At 46.0% G+C, this 24,868-nt stretch overlaps 1 protein-coding gene across 3 annotated transcripts in view; it reads left to right on the forward strand.

Annotated features, from left to right (window-relative positions):
* Window positions 1–24,868, forward strand: part of MARCHF3 (membrane associated ring-CH-type finger 3) — a 288,564-nt gene that overhangs the window by 153,505 nt on the left and 110,191 nt on the right. For 2 of the 3 annotated variants that reach the window (XM_073676666.1, XM_073676651.1), the window contains exon 2: window positions 5,582–5,822. In XM_073676666.1, coding sequence (XP_073532767.1) covers window positions 5,638–5,822 — 185 coding nt within the window. In that variant the 5' untranslated portion in view covers window positions 5,582–5,637. Of the gene's footprint in view, window positions 1–5,150; window positions 5,235–5,581; window positions 5,823–24,868 lie in introns of those variants that run through there. The other variant, XM_073676657.1, reaches the window with a different exon arrangement.

The raw sequence follows: 24,868 nt of genomic DNA on the forward strand, positions 1-24,868 counted from the left end.
CGTCACACACACACCCCATTTCCGAGGGACAGCTCAACGGTGCTCCCACTAGACAGAAGTGCAGGCACAACAGCATCTGTCCCTGGCTGGAGTGGGGAGGGGAAGGAAAACTCAGTGGTGTAGGAGCAGATAGGGGTGGGTCTCTGGGCATAGGTAGGAGCCCATTGGTTGCTAGTCACCTGGGCTCACACAGAGAGGGAGGTATATAAGTTGGGCACCATCTTAGTTCTGAGAGTAGAAGAAGACAGGACAGTCAGAGGAGAGGAGTGAGAGGAGTTCCGCCAGAGAGGGCTGACAGGGAGCTGTGGCTCAGTCTGGGCCCAGCTCCACGAGACAGGCCTGGAGTGGAGGCCAGAAACAGCAGAGAGAACAGGAACAGAAGAGAAAGGAAACAAGGAACAGAACATTAAGAGAGGCCCAGAGACACGAGAGAAGAAGGAACCCCATAGGCCCAGGAGATTGCGGGTGACGGGTTGGCAGAACAGGGTACCGGATCCCAAATTGGTGGAGGCGACTAATCCTCAGCCAAAGACCGGCGGTCGTGACTATATCTCGGTGCGACCCCTCACTACACCTACCAGGAAGGCACACCACATAGGGTCAGGGACGCAGAAATCAGCATACCAAGAGAAGGCCCGAGGCAGCCGGATAAACGTAGAGTCAGTGGTGGGGCACGGCCAGAGAATGGAAGAGAAGGGAGTTCTGTGCCACACTCCGGAGATACCTGGGGGTTGACCGAGCCCCTTGCCTGGTGGACGCAGCACGGCTTGGGCAGTCACTACCGGTACCGAAGTGACTAAGAATATAAAGAACTGTGAGTAAAGCATTTGAACTGCAATCCCAAGTCTCTGTGCTTCCTCGCCGTATCAGCACTATTAGTGCTGGGACGCTCGCACCATCACTCCCACCATCTACTACACTGCCCTGGGGCTGCACTCTTCCCGTGGGGAGTCACACTACCTAAGCTGCATTCACCATCAGCCCCAGCGGTCTGCCTTGCAGCGGCGGTCCGCACTGACCGCAATCCACGGGTGGCGTAGTCGGACCATTATCATACTAGAAAGACTGCCACTGAATTGACCACCCTGGGCACGGACCGGGTCATCGCCACGGAGACTACAACCCCCAGCGATCCGGCTCCGGGTATTCCCCGCACACACGTGCACGCACAACGCAGGCCCAGGGGGCGAGTCAGTTCCACCGGTGGCTGCTGGGCTGCTGGGTGTTACCCCACATGTAACACCCAGCATCCACCATGGGGACCGCGTCACTGATGTCACGCCTCACTTGACGTGACACCAGCGGCGGGTCACGTGATGCCTGTGAGCGGCCACTGATAGCGCCGCTCACAGGCAGAAACTGCAACAGAAGGTAATTACAAAGACACTTATGGGCCCCGGGGGGATACATTGGAGGCATAATACAAAGTTATGGCCAACTTCTTTAAGAAGTTCACGAATCTTAATGAATCAAGAGTGTCTGACAAGTGGCGTGCGCCTCCGCGTGCCTCGTCACAAACCTTACTCCAGTCGCGGACTGGAGTAAGATCTGTAGCATAAGATACGTCACCGCTTGTCATGAATTTGATGAGTGGGGGTCACAATACCCCATCCCAGTTCTGCCCACTTTGTCAGAGCTGGGCGAAAATAGTGTAAAAAAGCCAAAAGTCGTAAAATGTTTGTGTAGCCTTGCTTTTCAAAGCGTTTTACAGCAGTTTTCTGCTTTGATGAAATGGGGCTATCATCTTTAACCTTTTCACGACATATGACGTATATTTACGTCATATGTGGTGTCCCTGATTTTGATGTGGGCTCCGACGCTGAGCCTGCATATTTCCCCACACTTGACAGCTGATTTAATCACCTGTTATGTGCCTTTAACAGCCACTGGTGGATCAGAGATCCACCCATGGAAATCCCGCTGTCAATCTTTGACAGCGGGATTTCGCCATCAGTATGGCATCATCTCAGAGTGACCAATAGAGACCTGCCATCTCAGCCCCAATGATGCAGTTCTAATTAAAATCGCATTACTTTGCTCTATAAATACTCCCATTATCAGTCTCACAGCATTATTTCATAGACTTTTGGATTAGTCCTATCAGAATGAATTCAGAGATGCCTGAGACTTGCAATAACAAAGCAGATTATTTCTAATATATATATATATATATATGTATATATATGGGGAAGTGACTTTTGTCTCACAAAAGCAAAGCTTGACTCCCATCCTTGGGACATGGTTAGGAAAACCTAAGCCTACAACCTGTATTTTTGCTGCAGGGTAGGAGATCAGGGCAAGAGTTGTGCCCCGTAAATCTGCTGTAATAGATGTGCATCAATCATATTAAATTCTTTCCTAATAAACCACAAAATAGAAAACAACATTCATTCATTTTCAGTCTTTATCTGCCATAATGTAATAGGAACCTGATGCTTGCGCTGCCAACAATGTGCTAGCTCACCCAGCAGTCAAGCTGCGGCTTCATGCATTATTATTAATGTTGAGTGCTTCTCCGCACGTATGACATAGTTTGGGATTCCCTGATACACTGATTTTATAATTCATTACCCCTTTGTGTTTACGCCATTCGAGCAGATGATCAGCTGAGTGTGCGAACTAATAATTACCATCAATCCATTATATGACAGTAATTTTATCTTGCCGATGTGATAGATACTCTATAGCCCACGATACATGAATATGTGAATTTCTTTTCCAAAGGTATAAGACATCAAACGACGCGTTCTCCACTCTCTGTGACCTATATCAAATCCAACTTGAACAGAGTTGCAGACTCCCACTGAGATCCCATTTAACCGCAGACAGACTCCTAACAGAACATTTACGTATACCAGAACTCACAGATATTAAACTACAAGCACTACGTATGGACATACATAGCTTTCAACATGGCGGAACATGTTTGTCAATGCAATTATGCCAGTTTTTATAATAATGTACATTAAAAAATAGCGTTAAATCCAGGCACCATATTCATCAAACTGCTGCCGCTTTATACACTTATTTACTAATTGGCAGAATGGGGTACTTTTATCCCTGTTAGAATGGAGTGGCAGTGCCCAAGCCCTTTGATTCATTCTCTGTGGGCCTGTTAAAATAAGCCGAGTGCAGTACTCGGCAGTCAGATAGGGAATGAACAGAGTTGTGGTCGAGCTTGTGCACTGCCGCAAGGTCGGACCCCCCTTATCAATAAGCTATCACCTATCCTGTGGAAATGTGACAACTTGTTTCCACCAAATAACCCCTTTAAAGAAGCACTCCTCCCATCAAGATTTGTTATCCGCTTAATATATTGCAATCAGCATATTATACAGCACTGTGTACTTACAATTGCTCATTTTGCCTTTCTACCCAGCTAATTCTTCTCTGTTCTCTGCTCTCCCCACTGCTAGAGACTTTTGCAGTGACTTATGAGTCATACAGGAAAAATTGACCTCATGTTTCTACATGAAGCTTAGAAGGATTCAGCTAGTCAGTTTGTAATCACGTGATGTCATAGACCTAATAGAAAAGAGAAGAATTAGAAGGGCAAAATGAGCAATTGTAAGTACACAGTTTTATATAATATGATTGCACTATATTAGGGGGATAAAAATTTTGATGGGAGGAGTGCTTCTTTAATGGAGTTTTCCAGGAATATAAAAGAGAGTGTAAAGTGGCTTAATACATTTAAAATCAGTAATAAAATTGTCTATATACACACCTGTACAATGGTGCTCAATTTTACTTTTACAGATATTCAGAGCCCACTCTATTTCAGAGTTCAAGGCCATTAACCAGCTGGCAGAATCACGCACTGTCTGATAGTGCCATATAATAGTGAGTTATCCTGTGAACCACATATCATTGGTTTGCCAGTCAAAGTCCGCTACAGAACTTGGACAATGTCAGATTAGAAATAAAGCCTCCTTGTAAAAAACTAGATGGCAAAATATAACATTTTATCATTTTAAACTGCTTTTCATTCATTTTTATATCACCCCCTAACCCTCCCCCCAAAAAGTTTGCCTTTTCGGACCAGACTATATTTGACTTTGCAGGCGTATACCTTGGTGTTAATGCATTTTAATGGGGCTATGAATAGCACCTTACTGTATAAAAATCTTCTGTTGGGCTCCATTTATATCATACCACAGTGATTTTGCAGCCACAAAAAAGAAACAGATGAATGAAAAATGGCTAGCACATGAAAGGCTTTCATGTGCATTACATATTTTGGGGGGCCCATAGATATGAATGGCAAAGTCTGATCTGAAAACTTGGACCAAAAACTAACATGCAAGTGATTTTTTTTCATCCGAGTGGGCAAATGGGCCCATAAAAAAAGTGTGTTGACTTATATTATGTGTCTCTGTGATCTGTTTTTTTAAAACACACAGACGAAAAAAACCCATTTATATGAATGAGCCCCTTTAAAGAGATTTTGTTTATTTGGAGATCATGTAGAAAAAATATGACACCATACAATATAGGGGGCCATGTATCTATAATGTGGCGCGGGGCAGCAGCCATGGGTGAGGTACTCGTCTCTTCAGCCATGGGTGAGGTACTCGTCTCTTCAGCCATAGGTGAGGTACTCGTCTCTTCAGCCATAGGTGAGGTACTCGTCTCTTCAGCCATGGGTGAGGTACTCGTCTCTTCAGCCATGGGTGAGGTACTCGTCTCTTCAGCCATGGGTGAGGTACTCGTCTCTTCAGCCATGGGTGAGGTACTCGTCTCTTGCGCCCCAGCACGTTACATGAAGGTGGGGGTCCTGGCTGGAACAATGCATCCGGCATTGTGGGCCGCAGTGCGCTGCTGTATTCTGCAGTATTACAGCTGTATTACACACGGGTGCATGAGCCTAAAAAATAATCAAAATTAATTCTATGCAAAATTTGAGTGTGCTTCAGCCTGTGACAGACAGGGGTAATTGATGTAGAGAGAACACAAATTGGCATTAAGTGAGGCAGATTCATTAAGCCTTTTACATTCATTTAGCTCTCTTAATGGTCAGGCAGTCTCACAGCCCCTGGCGTGTGGAAAACTGATTTTTTACAGCCGTAAGTAGAGTTTCCAGTCACCTGTGTGTGACATGAATTGAAATGAGGCCTAGGTTGCACTAGGAAATGCTCCGGATTATCCCGAAAGCCAGCGCTTGCTACCTCATCAGAGCATTCATCGCTGTGGCTGGAGCTGAGAGGAGCCATGTCGGTGCCTGCATAAGAAGGGTTAAGTCTGTTTTCCTGCGATTTACTTGTTTTTTAAACCGTCACTTTTATTTTTCTCGTCCACCGAACATCTGTGCAGCGATTCCTGTGTGTGACCCCTCGGCTTCCTCTCCTGAGACAATGGTCGTGTTTTATTGCTGGTGTGTGTTGTTGGATGCTGCATTGTTTGTTTTTTATCTGCCGGCCGTCTCTCTCAGGCAATACGTGTTTGTGTGTAGACTAGGCCTTAAGATTATTGTTTATCTCCTGGAGAGAACGACCAAGACCTGTTTAATAAAACGCTCTCCACGTGCCAAATTGTTACCAACTGAGACGTTTACAGGTGTGTGTGTTTTTTTTTTTTACAGATGGAAATCCAGTACGTATACGGAAGCTATTAGCACTATAATTGCTGTCTGTCACTATGACAACCAGCCGCTGCAGTCACCTGCCTGAGGTCCTACCAGACTGCACGAGCTCCGCTCCCTCCGGAAAGACAGTCGAGGATTGTAGCAGTCTTGTGAATGGACAGCCACAGTATGTCATGCAAGTTTCAGCAAAGGACGGGCAGCTGCTGTCAACAGTAGTGCGGACTCTCACTACACAGAGGTAAATACTACTTATTAATGACATGTTCAGGTTTTCGTGCTTTTGTGAGAGTAAATAATGAGCTGGGGAATCTCCGTCCTCTTCTCGAGGCTGAATCAATGAAATACTCGCACACGGCAGCTTTAGTGAACAGTGGGAGACCTAACTTCCATGATTTGTGACTTGTATTTATGGTGAGACTTCAATGTATGAGAAAAATCTTTCCAGTGTAATTGTTGGCGTAATCTAAAATAAGGAAACTGGTGTGAAAATGCATTTTGCATAATGTCTGTATCTTGATATAGTGAACAACAATTCAAAAAGTTCCTGCAAGTTTCAGTGAAGTTCACGCAAAGTAATGGTGTGTATGTTCTCGTGAATGTTTTATGGCAGATGTTCCCCTGCCTGGTTTATTAGCTGTGTGCAGGATGTATCCTAAGCCTGTTCTTGGTGACAGCCACTTATTGTGCATGAAGCCTCATATTGTCCTTTCCTGTGCAGGTAGCCTCATAATGTCCTCTCCTGTGTAGGTAGCATCATAATGTCCTCTCCTGTGCCGGTAGCATCATATTGTCCTCTCCTATGCAGGAAGCCTCATATTGTCCTTTCCTGTGCAGGTAGCCTCATAATGTCCTCTCCTGTGTAGGTAGCATCATAATGTCCTCTCCTGTGCCGGTAGCATCATATTGTCCTCTCCTATGCAGGAAGCCTTATATTGTTCTCTCCTGTGCAGGTAGCATCATATTGTCCTCTCCTGTGCAGGAAGCCGCGTATTGTCCTCTCCTGTGCCGGTAGCATCATATTGTCCTCTCCTATGCAGGAAGCCTTATATTGTCCTCTCCTGCGCAGGTAGCATCATATTGTCCTCTCCTGTGCTGGTAGCATCATATTGTCCTCTCCTGTGCAGGTAGCATCATATTGTCCTCTCCTGTGCAGGCAGCCTCATATTGTCCTCTCCTGTGCAGGCAGCCTCATATTGTCCTCTCCTGTGCAGGCAGCCTCATATTGTCCTCTCCTGTGCAGGTAGCTTCATATTGTCCACTCCTGTGCAGGCAGCCTCATACTGTCCTCTTCTGTGCTTTATAATGTCCTCTCCTGTGAAGGTAGCATCATAATGTCCTCTCCTGTGCCGCTAGCAACATATTGTCCTCTCCTGTACAGTCAGCCTCATAATGTTCTCTGCTGTGCAGGTATCGTCATATTGTCCTCTCCTGTGCAGGCAGCTTCATAATGTTCTCTCCTGTGCAGACAGCCTCATATTATACTCACCTCACATTGCTCCTTGCTGGTAGACAGCCTCATATTGTGCAGGCTGCCTTGTATTCTCCTCTCCTGTGCAGACAGCCTATTAATTTCATCCCCTGTGCAGGCAGCTTCATATTGTCCTCTGATGTAACTAGGGTTTCATGGGACCTGGTGCAAAATTAGGACCTGGGCCCCCACCTGCATGTTGGTCAGATGTATGCCCAGGATGGTGGACATTATACTAGGAAGGGGCCTTGGATGGGGGAAATTATTACAGGAAGGGGCCAGGATGTTAACATTATTACATGATGGGTGCACATGCATGTCTTTACAGGATCACGAATGCTACAAGGGCCTGGCCCCTTTATTTAATAATGTCCCCATCATCTCCCCTATATTTAATAATGTCTTCCATACTATAATAATGTCCCCCATACTGGGCCCCTTCCTGGTACAATTTCCCCCATCCTGAAATAATGTCACCCATCCTGACCTCTTCATTTAATAATGTCCCCCATCCTTTAATAATATTCCCCTTCATCGGCCCTTTCCTAGTATAATGTCCCCCATACTGGGCCCCTTCCTGGTATAATGTCCCCCATCCTGGACCCCATTCTGTAATAACGTCCCCCAACCTGAGCCCCATCCTATATTAATGTCCCCCATCCTGAGCACCATCCTATAAAAATGTCCCCCATCCTGGCCCCCTTCCTGTAATAATGTTCTCCGTTCCTCTCCAACACATTTTGAAAAAAAACAAACAATTCTTCTTATCTTTTCTTGCTCCCACAGTGTGCAGTGTCCTGTTCTATAGCCGGCACAGAAGCCGGTAGCTGACTTCGGGGTGCCCGCCACGGGCCGTGAATGATGTTACTGCCATGCACAGCCCATGACAGGCAAACAGACGTCGGCTGCTTGCTTCTGATTGGACAGCGGTATGTATTGCAGTGCAGGGAGCCAGTGGGTCTCTGCGCCGCATTATATTTCAGCTGAATGTGTGTCTGAGGATGCACATCCAAGTGCAATAGGCGCTGGTGTCGACATGCCCCCCTCCCGCTCGGGCCTGGTCACAGTCGCACCCTCAGCAACCACGATCATTATGCCCCTGTCTCCTGTGCAGGTAGCCTCGTATTACATTGTCCTCTGTTGTGCAGACACCCTCATATTGCTTCTTGCTGGGTAGACAGCTTCATATTGCCCTCTCCTGTGCAGATAGCCTCATGTTGTTCTCGCCTGTGCAGGCAGCCCCATATTGCCCTCTTCTGTGTAGGCAGCCTTTTATTGTTCCTTGCTGGGTAGATAGCCTCACATTGTCCTATCCTGTGCAGGTAACCTAATATTGCTGTCTCTTGTGCATTCAGTCTCATATTGCTCCTTGCTGGGTAGACATCATCATCATACTGGCTTGTCCTGTGCAAACAGCATCAAATTGCTGTCTTCTATATAGGCATTCCTGAGAAGGTAGACTCATATTACTCTCAACTGTGCCTGATGTTACCCAATCTTATGTAGGCACCCTGATGTTGCCTTTTCCTGGGCAGGCAGCCTCATATTGCCCTATCCTGTGCAGGCAGCATCATATTGCCCTTTCCTATGTCTTCTCCTGTGCAGGCAATCACATATTACCCTCTCCTGTGCAGACAGTCTTATATTACCCTCTCCTGTGCAGGCAGTCTTATATTACTCTCTCCTGTGTTGGCAACCTCTTATTGCTTCTTTCTGGACAGAAAGCTTCATATTACATTTTCCTATTCAAGCAGCCTTACATTAATCTCCCTGTGCGGGAAGCCTAATATTGGTCTCTCTTTTGCAGGCAGGCTCATGTTGCTGTACATATTATTGTACATTTAAAAGATAATCATCCGCACTCGTAAGTGAGTGAAAATAATGTTCGTTTTTTATTGCAATTTTAAAGAATTGTCCACCACAGTGTAAATATAGAACAATAGACGGTATCGATCTTTCTCAACGTTTCGACCCAAACATTGGTCTTTTTCAAGAGTCGCTATGTTTGTTTGTATCGGGTCATGTTAAAAAGTCATGGAGTTGGGATGGCCCGGTGTCCCCAACAGGGCATTGTTGCCAGTGGAATATCATGAATAGTGCAGCCTGTGTTCCCTATAGTTTTTTCTACATACATATTATTGTACAGGCTGCATCATATTACTTTCTTTTGGGCAGGCAGACTCCTGCTGATCTCTTCTGTATGGGCAGCCTTATATTGCTTTCTCCTGTTCACTCAACTCTCCTGCACAGGAGAGTGAAATAAGAAGCTGCCTGCCCAGGAGAGATCAGCAGGAAGCTGCCTACCCAGGAGAGATTGGCATGACGCTGCCTGCCCAAGAGAGCGCGGCAGCAAGCTGCCTGCCCAGTAGAGATCGTCAGGAAGCTGCCTGCCCAGTAGAGATCGACAGGAAGTTGACTGCCAGGAGAGATCAGCAGTAAGCTGCCTGCCAGGAGAGATCAGCAGTAAGCTGCCTGCCCAGGAGAGATCAGCAGTAAGCTGCCTGTCCTGGAGAGATCAGCAGGAAGCTGCCTGCCCAGGAGAGATCAGCAGGAAGCTGCCTGCCCAGGAGAGATCGGCAGGAAGCTGCCTGCCCAGGAGAGATTGGCAGGAAGCTGCCTGCCAAGGAGAGATTGGCAGGAAGCTGCCTGCCCAGGAGAGATTGGCAGGAAGCTGCCTGCCCAGGAGAGATTGGCAGGAAGCTGCCTGCCCAGGAGAGATAGTCAGGAAGCTGCCTGCCCAGGAGAGATCGTCAGGAAACTGCCTGGCCAGGAGAGATCAGCAGGACTCTGCCTGCCCAGGAGAGATCGAGAAAACATTGCCTGCCCAGGAGAGATCAGCAGGAAGCTGCCTGCCCAGGAGAGAGCAGCAGGAAGCTGCCTCGCCAGTAGAGATTGTCAGGAAGCTGCCTGCCCTGGAGAGAGTGACAGGAAGCAGCCTGGCCAGTAGAGATCGTCAGGAAGCTGCCTGTCCTGGAGAGAGCTGCAGGAAGCTGCCTGGCCAGAAGAGAGCGGCAGGAAGCTGCCTGGCCAGTAGAGATTGTCAGGAAGCTGCCTGCCCAGGAGAGATCAGCAGGAAGCTGCCTGCCCAGGAGAGATCAGCAGGAAGCTGCCTGCCCAGGAGAGATCAGCAGGAAGCTGCCTGCCCAGGAGAGATCAGCAGGAAGCTGCCTGCCCAGGAGAGATCAGCAGGAAGCTGCCTGCCCAGGAGAGATCAGCAGGAAGCTGCCTGCCCAGGAGAGATCAGCAGGAAGCTGCCTGCCCAGGAGAGATCAGCAGGAAGCTGCCTGCCCTGGAGAGATCGGCATGATGCTGCCTGTCCAAGAGAGATCGGCAGGATGCTGCCTGCCCAGGAGAGATTGTCAGTAAGCTGCCTGGCCTGGAGAGAGCGGCAGGAAGCTGCCTGCCCAGGAGAGATCGGCAGGAAGCTGCCTGCCCTGGAAAGATCGGCTGGACGCTGCCTGCCCAAGAGAGATCGGCAGGGCGCTGCCTGCCCGGGAGAGATCGGCAGGAAGCTGCCTGCCCAGGAGAGAGTGGCAGGAAGCTGCCTGGCCAGTAGAGATTGTCAGGAAGCAACCTGTCCAGGAGAGATCAGCAGGACGCTGCCTGCCTAGGATGAGAGCGGCAGGAAGCTGCCTGGCCAGTAGAGATCAGCAGGAAGCTGCTTGCCCAGGAGAGATCAGCAGGAAGCTGCTTGCCCAGGAGAGATCAGCAGGAAGCTGCTTGCCCAGGAGAGATCAGCAGGAAGCTGCTTGCCCAGGAGAGATCAGCAGGAAGCTGCTTGCCCAGGAGAGATCAGCAGGAAGCTGCTTGCCCAGGAGAGATCGCCAAGAAGCTTCTTGCTCAGGAGAGCGCAATAAGAGGCTGCCTGCATAGGAGATTACAATATGAAACTGCCTATTGTATCTATATGCCATAGTAGTGCAAATCAATATACAGCTCTATCCAGAAATCTTCTCCAGAGGGACAATTCTATTTAATTTAAGCTTTTTCAAAGTTGAATGCAGTCTATTGTTTCCTGTTATCAGCCATTTATGGCTGAAGAGAGAATTGCAATATTGTTTGTTAATGAAATTACAGGCAGGGGGTCCAGAAAAATCTCTGCCACACAATTACTATTTAATGTCAACATCAGCCGATCAGAGTTTGGCTTTTGTTACTTCCTTGTCAGTTTGGAAAATAAAAGCTGAACTGATTGGTTGCCGAGGGAATTGACAAATTTCATTTACGATTTACTTTGGCTTTCTTTGGAAAGATTTTTATTATTCTTACTGCAAGGCATATCTTTTCTGAAAAATCTTTAAAGGAACAAATCTGACAAAACTTCTATACTAGGGCCTCGACTCCTAGTACCGACTTGATTTTCAAGCAATGCTGTAGACTTTTAAGACTAAAACATTACTTTCTATAATGAGGGAACCTGCCTAGATTTTATGCTGCCCTTAGTTTCCGCGGCATGAAACAGCTGACAGGTTCCCTTTAATGTGTGTTCATGGCATAGAAATGATGTGATTGGAAATAATGTATATTAATTCAGCAGAAATTTTTAGCTTCTTTTATGATGATGTTACTGATAACTATGACATTTTACATTTATTATACAAAAATAAGCTTTTCAAATATTTTTTTTCTACTACATTACATTATGTTACATCAAGTATATTAAGCAATATAGCAGGGTTGGCAACCATCCAGAAATTCCAGGACAGCCCGTAAAATTAGGGAACTTTTTTTTGCCCAGTCCGCAAAATAAAAATTTAAGGCGTCTGTGATTTTTTTGAAGTTTAAAAAACTTATACAGATTATTTTGCTGTAATTATCATCATTTTACAGTTTACAGTGAATGCAGCTGATGTCTACAGCCCATTCTGATATGAGACAAGTATCACTTCTAATCATAACGATCTATTATGGTTTTCCAATGTGTCCAGAAAAATATTGTCTGTCCGTGATTTTTTTATAAGTGCTCCAGAAAAAATAAAAAGTCAAGTTGGCAACCTTGCAATATAGCTCTTTGTTAACCGCTTCATCCTTCCTGATGAGACAATTTTCCATGTTTCTGCTTTCAATTTTTTCCTTCCCTTCTTCCAAACACCAGGAGTCCGATACATCAAGACCCGCATTGTTCATGCCAGTCTTGATGAGGAGATGTGCTGGACTCGGACGCTTCTGATTCATGAAGAGGTGTAGGCCTCCTCATGGATCAGGAGTGCCGGACGAGTGGCGCATACCTCTTTATGTGCCTCGCCCAAATCCTACTCCAGTCCATGTTTGAGTAAGATTTGTGACATAGAATGTGACAAGCGGTGGTTGCCTTGTAGTTCCACCCCAGTTCCACCCACTTTATTGGAGCTTGGGCAAAAATGGCATGAAAACGCCAAAAGTCGCTTGATTGTAGAGCAGCCTCCTGATGCCCCAAAACTATACATCTTTTCTAAGCTTTTTACATCAGAATACTGGCGTTAAACCTTTGCTGAAATAGGCCCAATACCTTTTTTACTTTTACATCGACATAGCCAAATGAGGACTTTGTATTTTTTTTCTGGGACAGGTTGCAGTTTTGAATGACACCATTCATTTACCAGCTAATGGATTGTACTGAAAAAGTGGAAAAAAATTCCAAGTGTGAGGAAGTTATGACAAAACACATTGGCTTTTGTTTTTATGGCTTTCATTGTATGGTACAAATGATCTGCCAATATGATTTTATGGGTCAATATGGTTATGACAATACTAAACTTAGGTATTTTTAATTAAGTGGTGAAAATTCAGATATTTGTTAAAAAATGAAATTGATTTATGTCGCCATTTTTCGAGACCCAGGCCATAACATTTTTATTTTTTGCCTCAATGAGGCTGTGGGTGAGCTTGTTTTTCTTGTGGAGAGTTGTCATTTCTATTGATACCATTTTGGGGGTAGATATAATGTTTTGATAGCTTGCTTTTGTTACATTTTTGTTGGATTTGCGGTGACAGAGAAATCACAATTCTGATGTTTCAGAGCATTTACAGTTTTCATCATACTGTTTAATTTTGTAGATCATACTTTTAAAGATTCAGCGATACCAAATGTATATATATTTTTTTCATTCTTTATTTTTAATTGTGAGAAGGAGGGTGATTCAAATTTGGATCTTTTTTATATTTTTAAAAACAATTGTTTTTTTCCTCTATTTTTCACTCTCCTTAGGGGACTTGACCCTGCAGTTATCTGATTGCTTTTTCTGCATACTGCAGTACCATAGTATCACAGTAATCACAGTAGCCTATGAAGCCCACGAGCTGGTCTTCACTGGAGCTCTATTATGGCTAGCACTGGCACCATCAGTATGGCCATGGTTGCTATGGCAAACCATTAGCACTCCGACCCACCCTAGAGATTGACAGTGGCACTTAAGGGGTTAACAGTGGAGGACAGTGCTCAGCTCCGCTTAATGCTATTAGAGGAAGATGCTAGCTGCTTAACACAGCCGGCATCTGCCAAGTACAATGCAGGATCAGTTCCTGAGTGTTAGAACTCTCCTGTTAGGTTTTTTCTATTTTGCTGGTCACATGACCTTTTTGCCTATTTAATCCTGCTCCGCCCTTCTGGCCATGCTGGACTTCATTGTAATTTCTACTCTTAAGCTAGCCAGGTGCTTTGTTACCTTTCTCAGTCAGTTTAGCTAGGTCTTTTGACCTTTATGTTCTATGTTGTGTGTTTGTCTTTTTACTGCTACAATTTCTGCTAGGAGGTGTCCATCTTTCTCCCAGTCCCTAGTTCTTGTAGGGATCCCTCCGTCACATCTATAGGTCTTCGTTCCGACTAGCTGAGGACTTTAGCGGGTCTGATCGCAGGATCAGGTTCCCCGTTACATCGTAGGGATCTAGCTTAGTTCTATTGTAGGGACAGATCTCCTGTCTTTCCTTAGTGCTTGTAGCCTATCATAACAGTAAGTCCAGCCCAAAAATATCTCTAAGGAAAGACCTCCAGTTTCCATCATGGTGTCGGTTCAGGATTTGGCTCAACGCCTGCAGGGACTCTCTCTGGAGGTGGCCGAGCTCCAACAACACGTGAGTAGCTGTTCTGGAGCGCATTTTGTGGAGCCAAAGGTACGATTGCCTGATTTATTTTTTTGTGAACAACAAGATTTTTTTTCCTTTAAAAATGCTTGTTTATTGTATTTTCGTTTGAGACCCAGATCCTCTGGTGATGAATCACAGCGCATAGGGTTCATAATGTCACTTTTGCGCAAAGAACCTCAGGGATGGGCCTTTTCTCTCCAACCTAGTGATCCGTGTTTTAGATCAGTGGATAGTTTTTTTTCTGCTTTGGGGTTGTTGTATGATGATCCTGATCGTGTCTCATCAGCTGAGACGGAATTGAGACGTTTGAGACAGGGATCAGGTAATGTGGAAAATTATTGTACTCACTTCCGTCGGTGGTCTGCTCAGGTGGGGTGGAACGATTCAGCTCTGAAAAGTTTGTTTCTTGCTGGGCTAGGTGAAAGGGTTAAGGATCTGCTTATTGCTTATCCTACACCTGGAAACTTGCAGGAGGCAATGCAATTAGCTATATGGGTGGACAGGAGACTGCGTGCAAGGGTTAATGAGAGTAAATCCTTTGCCATGTCAGCTCCTAGTCTTGAGAGGGTCTGTACTGACATTGGAGAGCCGATGGAGATTGGGGCGATGTCACCCTGCTCTCAGGAAAAAGACCGCAGGTTTTCTGAAGGTTTGTGCTTTTATTGCGGAAAATCTGACCATTTCATTAAGAACTGTGTGCTTCGTATGAACAAAGAAAAAAAAAAGGTCAGTTACGCCCGTATAGCCTGTTTAAACACTAAGGGGGTATTTCTTTCTGCTACTACTGCAGCTCAGGAAGAATTAATTGAATTTCGGGTATTTGTGGATTGTGGTTCTACTCTGAATGTGATTGATGGGGGATTCTTGGAAAAACTTAAATTAAAACCCAAACCTTTGTCATCCCCTATTGCCGTGGTTTCTGTCGATGGCTCTCCCTTGAAATGTGTTACTCACAAGGTTTATGAATTTCCCCCTCACTATTAATGGTATTCACCAAGAAAATTTGGATTTGGTAGTATTAAATAATTTGCCTTCTCCAGTAATTTTGGGGCTACCCTGGTTAAAATTGCACAATCCTGTACTGGATTGGTCTACTAATGAAATTAAGTCCTGGAGCCCTAAGTGTTATGACAAGTGTTGTAACGGGCGCATTGCTGCTGTGGATAAAGGGGAATTACCTGTACCTATTCAGGATTTTTGGAAAGTTTTTTCTGAGGAGGAGTCGCAAATTTTGCCTCCCCATAGAGACTATGATTGTACCATTGAATTTGTCCCTGGAGCGACTCTTCCTAAAAGTCGTATATTTAATCTTACTATTCCTGAGAGAAAGGCTTTGGAGGAATACATACAGACGAGCTTGGCCGCCAGTCATATCAGACCCTCTAAGTCACCTGTGGCTGTTGGATTTTTTTTTGTTAAAAAAAAGGACGGCGGTTTACGTCCTTGTCTGGACTTTCGCGAGATTAATAAAATTACTGTACGTAATCCCTACCCACTGCCATTGATTCCTGATTTGTTTAACCAGTTAGTGGGGACCAAGTGGTTCTCCGGGGGGCATACAATTTGTTGCGCATGAAGAAGGGTGATGAATGGAAGACTGCTTTTAACACTCCTGTGGGTCATTTTGAGAATCTGGTTATGCCTTTTGGTCTTACCAATGCACCAGCATTTTTTCAGAATCTTATTAATGACATCCTTAGACCTTTGATCGGCAAAAATGTGGTTGTGCATTTGGATGACATTTTGATTTATTCGCCTGATCTGGAGTCTCATTGGCGGAGCGTACGTGAGGTATTACAGTTATTAATTGACAATTCGCTTTTTGCTAAGCTAGAGAAATGTGAGTTCGCTGTACAGAGAATTAGTTTTTTGGGCTACATTATCTCCAGCGAGGGCTTTGAGATGGACCCGGTGAAAGTTCAAGCTGTGCAGGAATGGCCTAGGCCTATTGGTTTGAAATCGATACAGAGGTTTTGGGGTTTCGCCAATTATTACAGAAAATTCATTAAAAATTTTTCTATTATTGTTAAACCACTGACCGATCTCACCAGGAAAGGTGCTAATACGGTTCAGTAGACTACTGAGGCCATTGAAGCGTTTGTGTTTCTAAAGGAGAGGTTCAGCTCTGCCCCCATCCTTATGCAGCCTGATGTGACTAAGCCATTTTTGGTTGAGGTTGATGCTTCTTCTGTGGGGGTCGGTGCGGTGTTGTCTCAGGAAAACAAGGATGGAGTACATCCCTGTGCCTTTTTTTCAAAAAAATTTTCTGAGACTGAACTTAATTACAATATTGGTAATCGGGAATTGCTGGCTATTAAACTCGCATTTGAACACTGGCGTCATCTCTTGGAAGGTGCTGAATTTCCCATTCAGGTTTTCACTGACCATAAAAATCTGATCTATCTTGATGCTGCCAAACACTTGAATGCCCGTCAGGCTAGGTGGGCACTTTTTTTTTCGCGGTTTAATTTTTCCGTTACTTACATCCCGGGTACCAAGAATGTTAAAGCTGATGCTTTGTCTCGCAGTTTTTCTCTCATGGTCGGTGCTGAGGAGGAGGAGAGCATTTTACAAGAAGGTGTTGTGATTGCTGCATTGGACTCCGTTTTGGAAGATGAGATTCTTAAAGCACAGGAGAATGCCCCATCTAACACTCCCCATGGGAGGTTGTTTGTGCCTAGGACCTTTAGGAGAGATTTGTTTGTTGAGTGTCATGAGTCTCGGTTAGCAGGTCATCCAGGAATTTCTGAGACCAAGAGACTTGTGGGTCGCAGTTTTTGGTGGCCTGGATGGCAGAAGGAAGTCATTAAGTGGGTGCGTCAATGTACTGTGTGTGCTAGATCTAAGTCTTCTCATACTCCTGCTGCGGGGTTGCTTTGCCCTCTGGAGGTTCCTAGTGCACCTTGGACACATCAGGCTATGGACTTTATTACTGACCTTCCCTCCTCTGAGGGTTTCATGGTCATCTGGGTGGTCGTGGACCGTTTTAGCAAGATGTGTCACTTGGTTCCCTTCATCAAACTGCCCTGCGCTAAGACACTCGCTAAGGCCTTTGTCAAGGAAATTGTCAGACTCCATGGTGTTCCTACTGACATTGTTTCTGATAGGGGACCTCAGTTCGTGGCTCGTTTTTGGCGTGCCTTTTGTGACAGGTTGGGAGTTCATTTGGCCAGACAGAAAGGAAGAATCAGGATGTTGAGCAGTTCTTGCGTTGTTTTGTGGCAGACAATCAAGAGGGGTGGTCTGAGTTTCTGCCGCTTGCTGAATTTGCTCTTAACAACCATACATCCTCTTCTGCTGGGTGTTCGCCTTTTTTTTTGTTGTTCTGGGAGACATCCATCTTTTGGGTCATTCTCCAAATTGGTATGGGCTGTGCCTGAGGAGGAGAGTTTTTCCGGTGATTTGGAGAGAGTTTGGACGGATGTGCGTGGTAATCTTCAGGAGGCTAACAAAAAATCTAAGAGGTACTTTGACAGGAAACGTCAAGAGGTTTTGTTTACGGTTGGTGACATGGTTTGGTTGTCCTCTAAGAATCTGCGGTTGAGGATTGCTTCTAAAAAATTGGGTCCCAAGTTCGTAGGGCCCTTTAAGGTGCTTCAGGTAGTTAACCAATCTGCTGTTAGGTTGGAGGTTCCTACCTCCTGGAAGATTAATCCGGTGTTTCATGTTTCTCTATTGAAAAAAGCTGATGTATCAGATAGTGACGCCACTGCCACTGTTCCTCCGGTGGTGGAGGATGGGGAATATGAAATTTCCCGTATCCTTAATTCTAGACGGTATAGGGGGAGTTTGCAGTATCTCGTCGCTTGGAAGGGTTTCGGTCCGAGGATAACTCATGGGTGAGGGCGGATGATGTTTCTGCTTCCAGACTTGTCAGAGCGTTTCACAAGAGGTTTCCTGATAAGCCTGGGCCTAGGGGATCCGGAGGATCCTCTTAGAAGAGGGGGTACTGTTAGAACTCTCCTGTTAGTTTTTTTCTGTTTTGCTGGTCACATGACCTTTTTGCCTATTTAATCCTGCTCCGCCCTTCTGGTCATGCTGGACTTCTTTGTAATTTCTACTCTTAAGCTAGCCAGGTGCTTTGTTACCTTTCTCAGTCAGTTTAGCTAGGTCTTTTGACCTTTATGTTCTATGTTGTGTGTTTGTCTTTTTACTGCTACAATTTCTGCTAGGAGATGTCTATCTTTCTCCTAGTCCCTAGTTCTTGTAGGGATCCCTCCCTCACATCTATAGGTCTTCGTTCAGACTAGCTGAGGACTTTAGCGGGTCTGATCGCAGGATCAGGTTCCCCGTTACATCGTAGGGATCTAGCTTAGTTCTATTGTAGGGACAGATCTCCTGTCTTTCCTTAGTGCTTGTAGCCTATCATAACACTGAGCCTGCATCATACATGGGGACCCAACAATGGAAAGGTTCCCCTTAACGAGCATTTATGGTACAGATATGATGAGACTGGAAATAAAAATTGATAACTGAGCAGTTTTTAGCTTGATGATATGATAATATTTTAGTAAGTTATTAAAAAACCCTTTTCATGTAAAGCTAGTTTTGTGCTCCTACATTATACTATGTTACATTGACGATATATTATAGCTTTTTGTTAACACTAAACATATTAGTAACACCTTTTTATGCAATTTTTTCACATGCAAAATGTGTTAATTCAGTTGAAAAAGTTAATTTTCAGCATAAAACCTCAATCTTTGCTACACTTCTACATTCACTGGAAGAGGTGAAGAAACACTGTTTTTTCATAACCACATTGCATAGTTACAAAGGATAAAAATAAAAAGATCCACCAAGCTCATCCTTTCTTGATCAGTTATACAACACTCATAGATTAATCATAGCATTTACTACTCTTAGGGTGGGACATTCCGTTGTTTGATTACTCTGAATGTAAGGGACCATGTCTTATATTATATCCATTATATACCCATTTCCTATATTGCTTTTCCTGCCCTGGTACAGTTCTTAGAAAGATTAAATTATGTGCCAATTCAGTGTATTGAGCATACATATATTAATGCATGTAAATTAGAACATCTTTAAAGGGAATCTGCAGTAGGATAAACCTTCCATGCCGTCGACTTGGGCATGCAGGTCATAGAAAGTTGAATAAAGTGATACCTTGATATCTGCGATTTGATGTCTTATTCCAGAGAAATCCATGTTTTTCTAATATGTAAATGAGCTGGTCAGGACTATGGACCGGACACAGATCTGCATTAAAATCTGCCTCCAGGGAGTATTTTTAATAAAAGGGACGTTACCAATATGAGACATGTAATGACCAACACTTTGTTCTCATAATCACACACAGTTCTGTAGTGAGATAAGAGTTAACACAGTGCAGAAGAACTAACACTGTACAGCAGAAGTGAACTTTGTCTTATTACAATCATTAGCAGCAGCACTTCTCTCATATTGCTGGCTGCAGAGCTGTGCCTGATAACAGTACAGGAGAGCTGAACCTTGTCTAATTACAACCACAACAAGCACATTAGCAGTTATCGTCTCATAGTCTTGTCAGCTCTGCTGTTCTAGCCTTCCCCCACGCTGGCTGTGAGATGGAAGCTGAAGAACTGTGAGAAAACTGCAGCTGCAAATATTTTTGCAATGAGACAAACTTCCCTATTGTGCTGCTGTACTGTGTTAGTTCTGCTGTTCTGTGTTTGCTCTCATAATCACACACAGCTCTGCAGTACCCCATCTCCTACTTGCTGGCGTCTGAGTCAAAGTCTTTGCCCACTACTGATCCAGCCATGGGCCCATCCATCTGGTCTGTCAAGAATCACTCTCATCTAATCTAATCAGTCCATAAAATCTTTGAAAAATCTGTCTTCAGATATTTCTTGGCCCAGTCTTGACGTTTCATCTTCTGTGTCTTGTTCAGTGTTGGTCAGGATTCAGCCTTCCACATCTTGGCCATGTCTCTGACCACTGAACACCTTGTATTTCTGGGCACTCCAGAGAGGTTGTGTTACACGCACGCCGCTAGGTTCAGATAGGGGCGAGACAGGTTACATGAATTGTTAGGAATCCTTGGGGAACCGTTACTCAGGGTGACCACAGACCATGTGCTGAAGCTTCTCTCAAGCACACAGGGGTATTGACCCTCAGGCACAGACATGTATGTTGTTTCACTTGCTGACCAGTCACACTTGACAAGAGTCCTCATAAACGGTAGAACAGTAGCATTTAATAAGAAGCCGCACAGCCAGTGCGCGTTAAGTCTTATGAGCAACAGGCTCCAGGGACAAACAGTACAGTTTCCATAGCAGTACAGCAATTCACAGTCTTCCCAGTAGTACAGGACAGCACAGTTCTAATGTGAAGGCACATTAATGAACACAGCATTCTGTACAGCACAGTGAGATGGAGGAGGGGGGGGGGTTGCTGAGGGCGATGAACTCTGTGACACCATTTCTTACAGTCCTTATCTTTCTGCTTGACAATACTCTGCACTGCTAGTTCAGGAACTCTACCTGACCTGTGCTTAGCTTCACTTCTGACTTGAATCCTTTTCACTTGCAGTGGCACTTCTGTGAGATACAGAACACACACACCACCTTTCTCTTGGCTCCAGCCAGACAGTAAACAACTTCCCCACAATCCCTCTGGGGCTCTGCTAAAACACTCCCCTTCTCCTGTGACTGTGTTAACCCCTCTAGTTGCTGCATGCTTCTGGAGAACAACACTTCCTGTATCATGTGCTTGTGTTACTGCTAATAGTTGCTGAATGCTTTTAAAGCAACAGCACGACTTCTGCATGTCACACTCTGCAACAGCACTACTTCTGCATGTCGCAGTTGCAGTTCTGGAATATGACAGCAGTGGAGTCTAATGGGTTCTTGGTCGCTTCTCAAATGATTGTCAGTTCACGCATAATTTTTTCTGAACACATTTTTTATTTGACTCTGTTGACAACTTGCAACAAAACTTTTGATGTTTTTGTGATCACGCCCCAATATGTCAAGAATGTAATTTCAAGAATGCTGCATCGCTCTGTAAGACTTTTAATAATTTTGGACCATTCAGAATCAGTTAAGTTTCCTTTTGACCCATTTTGCATTAGGAGAACAAACTTCCTAATAATTTTGCACACCTTCATACAGGGTGTTGTATGCTTGGGCCTCACCCTCCCTCATTACACAAATACACATCACCTGATATGCTTCATCCAACAGCCATTAAAATACTCACTTGCCTAATAACTGTACACACAATGTATATTTATAAACATTAACCCCTTCATAATCTTTGATACACCCATACGTCATGGTCGGATAGGGGTTATTGACCTTTGACATATGGGTACATTATGGCGATTGTAAGTGGCACAGGCAATCGCTGCCGGGAGCTCGGCTTACGTGACAGCTGAGACACAGCTGTCACTGCCAGGAGTGGTGCCTGCGCTGCCTCCGGCTGTTTAACCCCCTAAATGCTGTGATTGGGAGGCTAGGAGAGGGAAGGGGCTCTAACTCCAGTCCGAACGGTGTCCCCGCGACATTATTGCGAGGGCCCAATCATTGCCATTGGCAACCTGAGATTGTCATGATGACCTTTGGGTTAGCCTGCTACGGCAAGTCTGTTAGACCATGCTCAGAGCATGGTCTAAGAGGTTTCTTATAGTGCAGGAATGACCGGTATAATGCATTGCATTGCTAGTGCATTGCAGTGCATTATACCAACGATCAGACTAATAAAAGTTAAAATCCCATAGAGGGACTAAGTAAAAAAGGGAGGCCCCGATGGAGGGGGGGCCCTGTTGAAGGGAGGTCCTGTAGGGTCCCTGTTAAAGGGAGTCCCCGTGGGGGGCCTTGATGAAGGGAGGCCCCAAGGGGGGCCCTGATGAAGGGAGGCTACGTGGGGTCCCTGTTGAAGGGAGGCCCCGTGGGGGGCCTTGATGAAGGGAGGCCCCAAGGGGGGGCCCTGATGAGGGGAGGCTCCGAGGGGGGCTCTGATGCGGTGCCGGCAATTAAGCAGCATCGGCGGAGCGGGGGATGCAGGAGGAGGGCCCCGATGAAGTGCCGGCAATCAAACACCGCCGGATGTCCTCCCTGCAGAGATGCTGGGGGATCTGTCTGGGCCCCGATGGCGAGTGGGCCCCTCAGATGGTTCAGGGCCTGTGATGGCCATCAGATACGCCGGCGGCCCTGCACAGCTGGACCGGCCACAGTACAAGGGGCAGGTAAGTGAAGCTTGTCGCCAGATTCCCCAATCCCCATATTAAATACACTGTGTGCAGAACTATTAGACAAGTTGTATTTTAGAGGATTATTTTTATTATTGATCAACAACTATGTTCTCAATCAACCGAAAAGACTCATAAATATCCAAGCTTAATATTTTGAAGCTCATCAAGAGAATGCCAAGAGTGTGCAAAGCAGTCATCAAAGCAAAAGGTGGCTACTTTGAAGAACCTAGAATATAAGACATATTTTCAGTTGTTTCACACTTTTTTGTTAAGTATATAATTCCACATGTGTTAATTCATAGTTTTGATGCCTTCAGTGTGAATGTACAATTTTCATAGTCATGAAAATACAGAAAAATCTTTAAATGAGAAAGTGTGTCCAAACTTTTGGTCTGTACTGTGTATATATATATATATATATTTATGTCTGTTTTATGTGTTTTTAAGAATACTGTGTGTGTGTGCGTCTGCGTACTGTGTGTGCGTGTGCATGTCTGAGTACTGTGTGTGCGTGCATGTCTGTGTACTGTGTGTGCGTGCATGTCTGTGTACTGTGTGTGCATGCATGTGTGGGTACTGTGTGTGCATGTCTGCGTACTGTGTGCGTGTGCGTGTCTGCGTACTGTGTGTGCATGTCTGCGTACTGTGTGTGCGTGCATGTCTGCATACTGCGTGTGCACATGCATGTCTGCATACTGTGTATGTGCGCATGCATGTTTGCGTACTGTGTATGTGTGTGTGCATGTGCATGTCTGCGTACTCTGTGTGTGTGCGTGCATGTCTGCGTACTGTGTGTGCTTGTGTGTCACCCTGGCCTGGATGCCACAAATATAATAAAGCTGTGTCTGAGAGCAAGGGGGAGGTTCTCTGGTCAGGGGAACATTAGCATGCAATACCTCCTGTCTCAGGCCAGTAGGGGGAGCAGGCTGCCCCTATAAAAGCTGAAACTGGGGGCAGGGTTAGGGAGAACTGGACGACCTGTCTCTGGATTGAGAGGTGTCCTAGAGCAGAGAGAGACAGTTGTATTGCACCCTAAGAGGACGTGTGGCGGTAGGAGAGCCACAACCAGGGACAAGAGGTGAAGTGCGCCTGTCCTGGCAGACAAAGAACCCAATTTACCAGACTTTGGCGTCTGAGGCTGTGAGGATTCCACGGCCTACAGCAGATAACCAGTCCGCAGGGGACTGTATGTTCCTTGGCCTAAGAAGCCCGGAGGTTCCGCCACACCAGAAGGGACCAGCAAAGCCGTACCAGGCCGGGAATAGAAAGGGACCCAAGTTGCAGGCCATACGGGCGAGAAGACACGGTGAGCTCGGGAACGTGGGCTGTTACCCTACAAGGAGGAAATAGCCAGAAGGAGCGCAGAGAGCACGGTAGGCCTACACCCTCACCCTGACCAGGGCCAATTTCCCGTTTGCTCTCAGACGTCCAGGCCCCCCTCCTAGCCGAGCCTGTTTGTGGGTCAGTTCACCTGATCTAGTAAAGACCCTGGACTGCAACCTGTTGTCTGTGTGCTCCTTGCTCCTCCAGCACTAACGGCGCTGGGACGCCCTACACCATCACCCCCATCTTCTACTATACTGCCCTGGGGCCGCACTCTTCCCGTGGAGAGTCACACTACCTCAGCTGCATACACCATCAGCCCCAGCGGTCTGCCTTGCAGCAGCGGTTCGCACTGACCGCAATCCACGGGTGGCGTAGTCGGACATTACCAACAGCGCATGACAGACTACCAATGGTCTGACCACCCTGAGCCACGGAACCGGGTTGCCACTACTACCCCCATCGTTTCCCGATTGCCCGGCTCCGAGTGCCCCACGGCCCAGGGGGCGAGTCACTTGCATGTCTGCAAACTGTGTGTGTGCGTGCATGTGTGCGTACTGTGTGTGTGCATGTCTGCGTACTGTGTGTGTGCGTGCATGTGTGCGTACTGTGTGTGTGCATGTCTGCGTACTGTGTGTGTGCCTGTCTGCGTACTGTGTGTGTGCATGCATGTCTGCGTACTGTGTGTGCATGTCTGCATACTGTGTGTGTGCATGCATGTCTGCATACTGTGTGTGTGCATGCATGTCTGCGTACTGTGTGTGTGCATGCATGTCTGCCTACTGTGTGTGTGCATGCATGTCTGCGTACTGTGTGTGTGTGCATGTCTACGTACTGTGTGTGTGCCTGCATGTCTGCGTATTGTGTGTGTGTGTGTGTGCGTGCATGTCTGCGTTGTCTGCGTACTGTGTGCGTGTGCGCCTGTCTGCATATGTGAAGGATGAAGGGACAGCCTGTGTCCTGTGTTATATACCTATATTTCTCTGCAGTATCTGTGCATCATGAATTGTGGAATGTGTTAAAGGGGCCACTGAGACTCTTTCGCCCAGGGCCCACAAAAACCTGGAGCTGACCCTCGTTGAAAGCAATGATGGAGGAGGGAGTGTCATGTGACACTCCCCCCCCCCCCCCCCCCCCCCATCGTTCCTCCTCTGCTTCTGATGCAGCGGCATGATGACGCGCCACGCTGTGTCAGACAGTGGAGCTGGCAGCTGCTGAGGTAATGAGAGAG

Source organism: Phyllobates terribilis, unplaced genomic scaffold (genome assembly GCF_046119375.1).
Source record: "Phyllobates terribilis strain yellow unplaced genomic scaffold, ASM4611937v1 Scaffold_1__5_contigs__length_1240528914, whole genome shotgun sequence".
Classification (NCBI taxonomy): Eukaryota; Metazoa; Chordata; class Amphibia; order Anura; family Dendrobatidae; genus Phyllobates; species Phyllobates terribilis.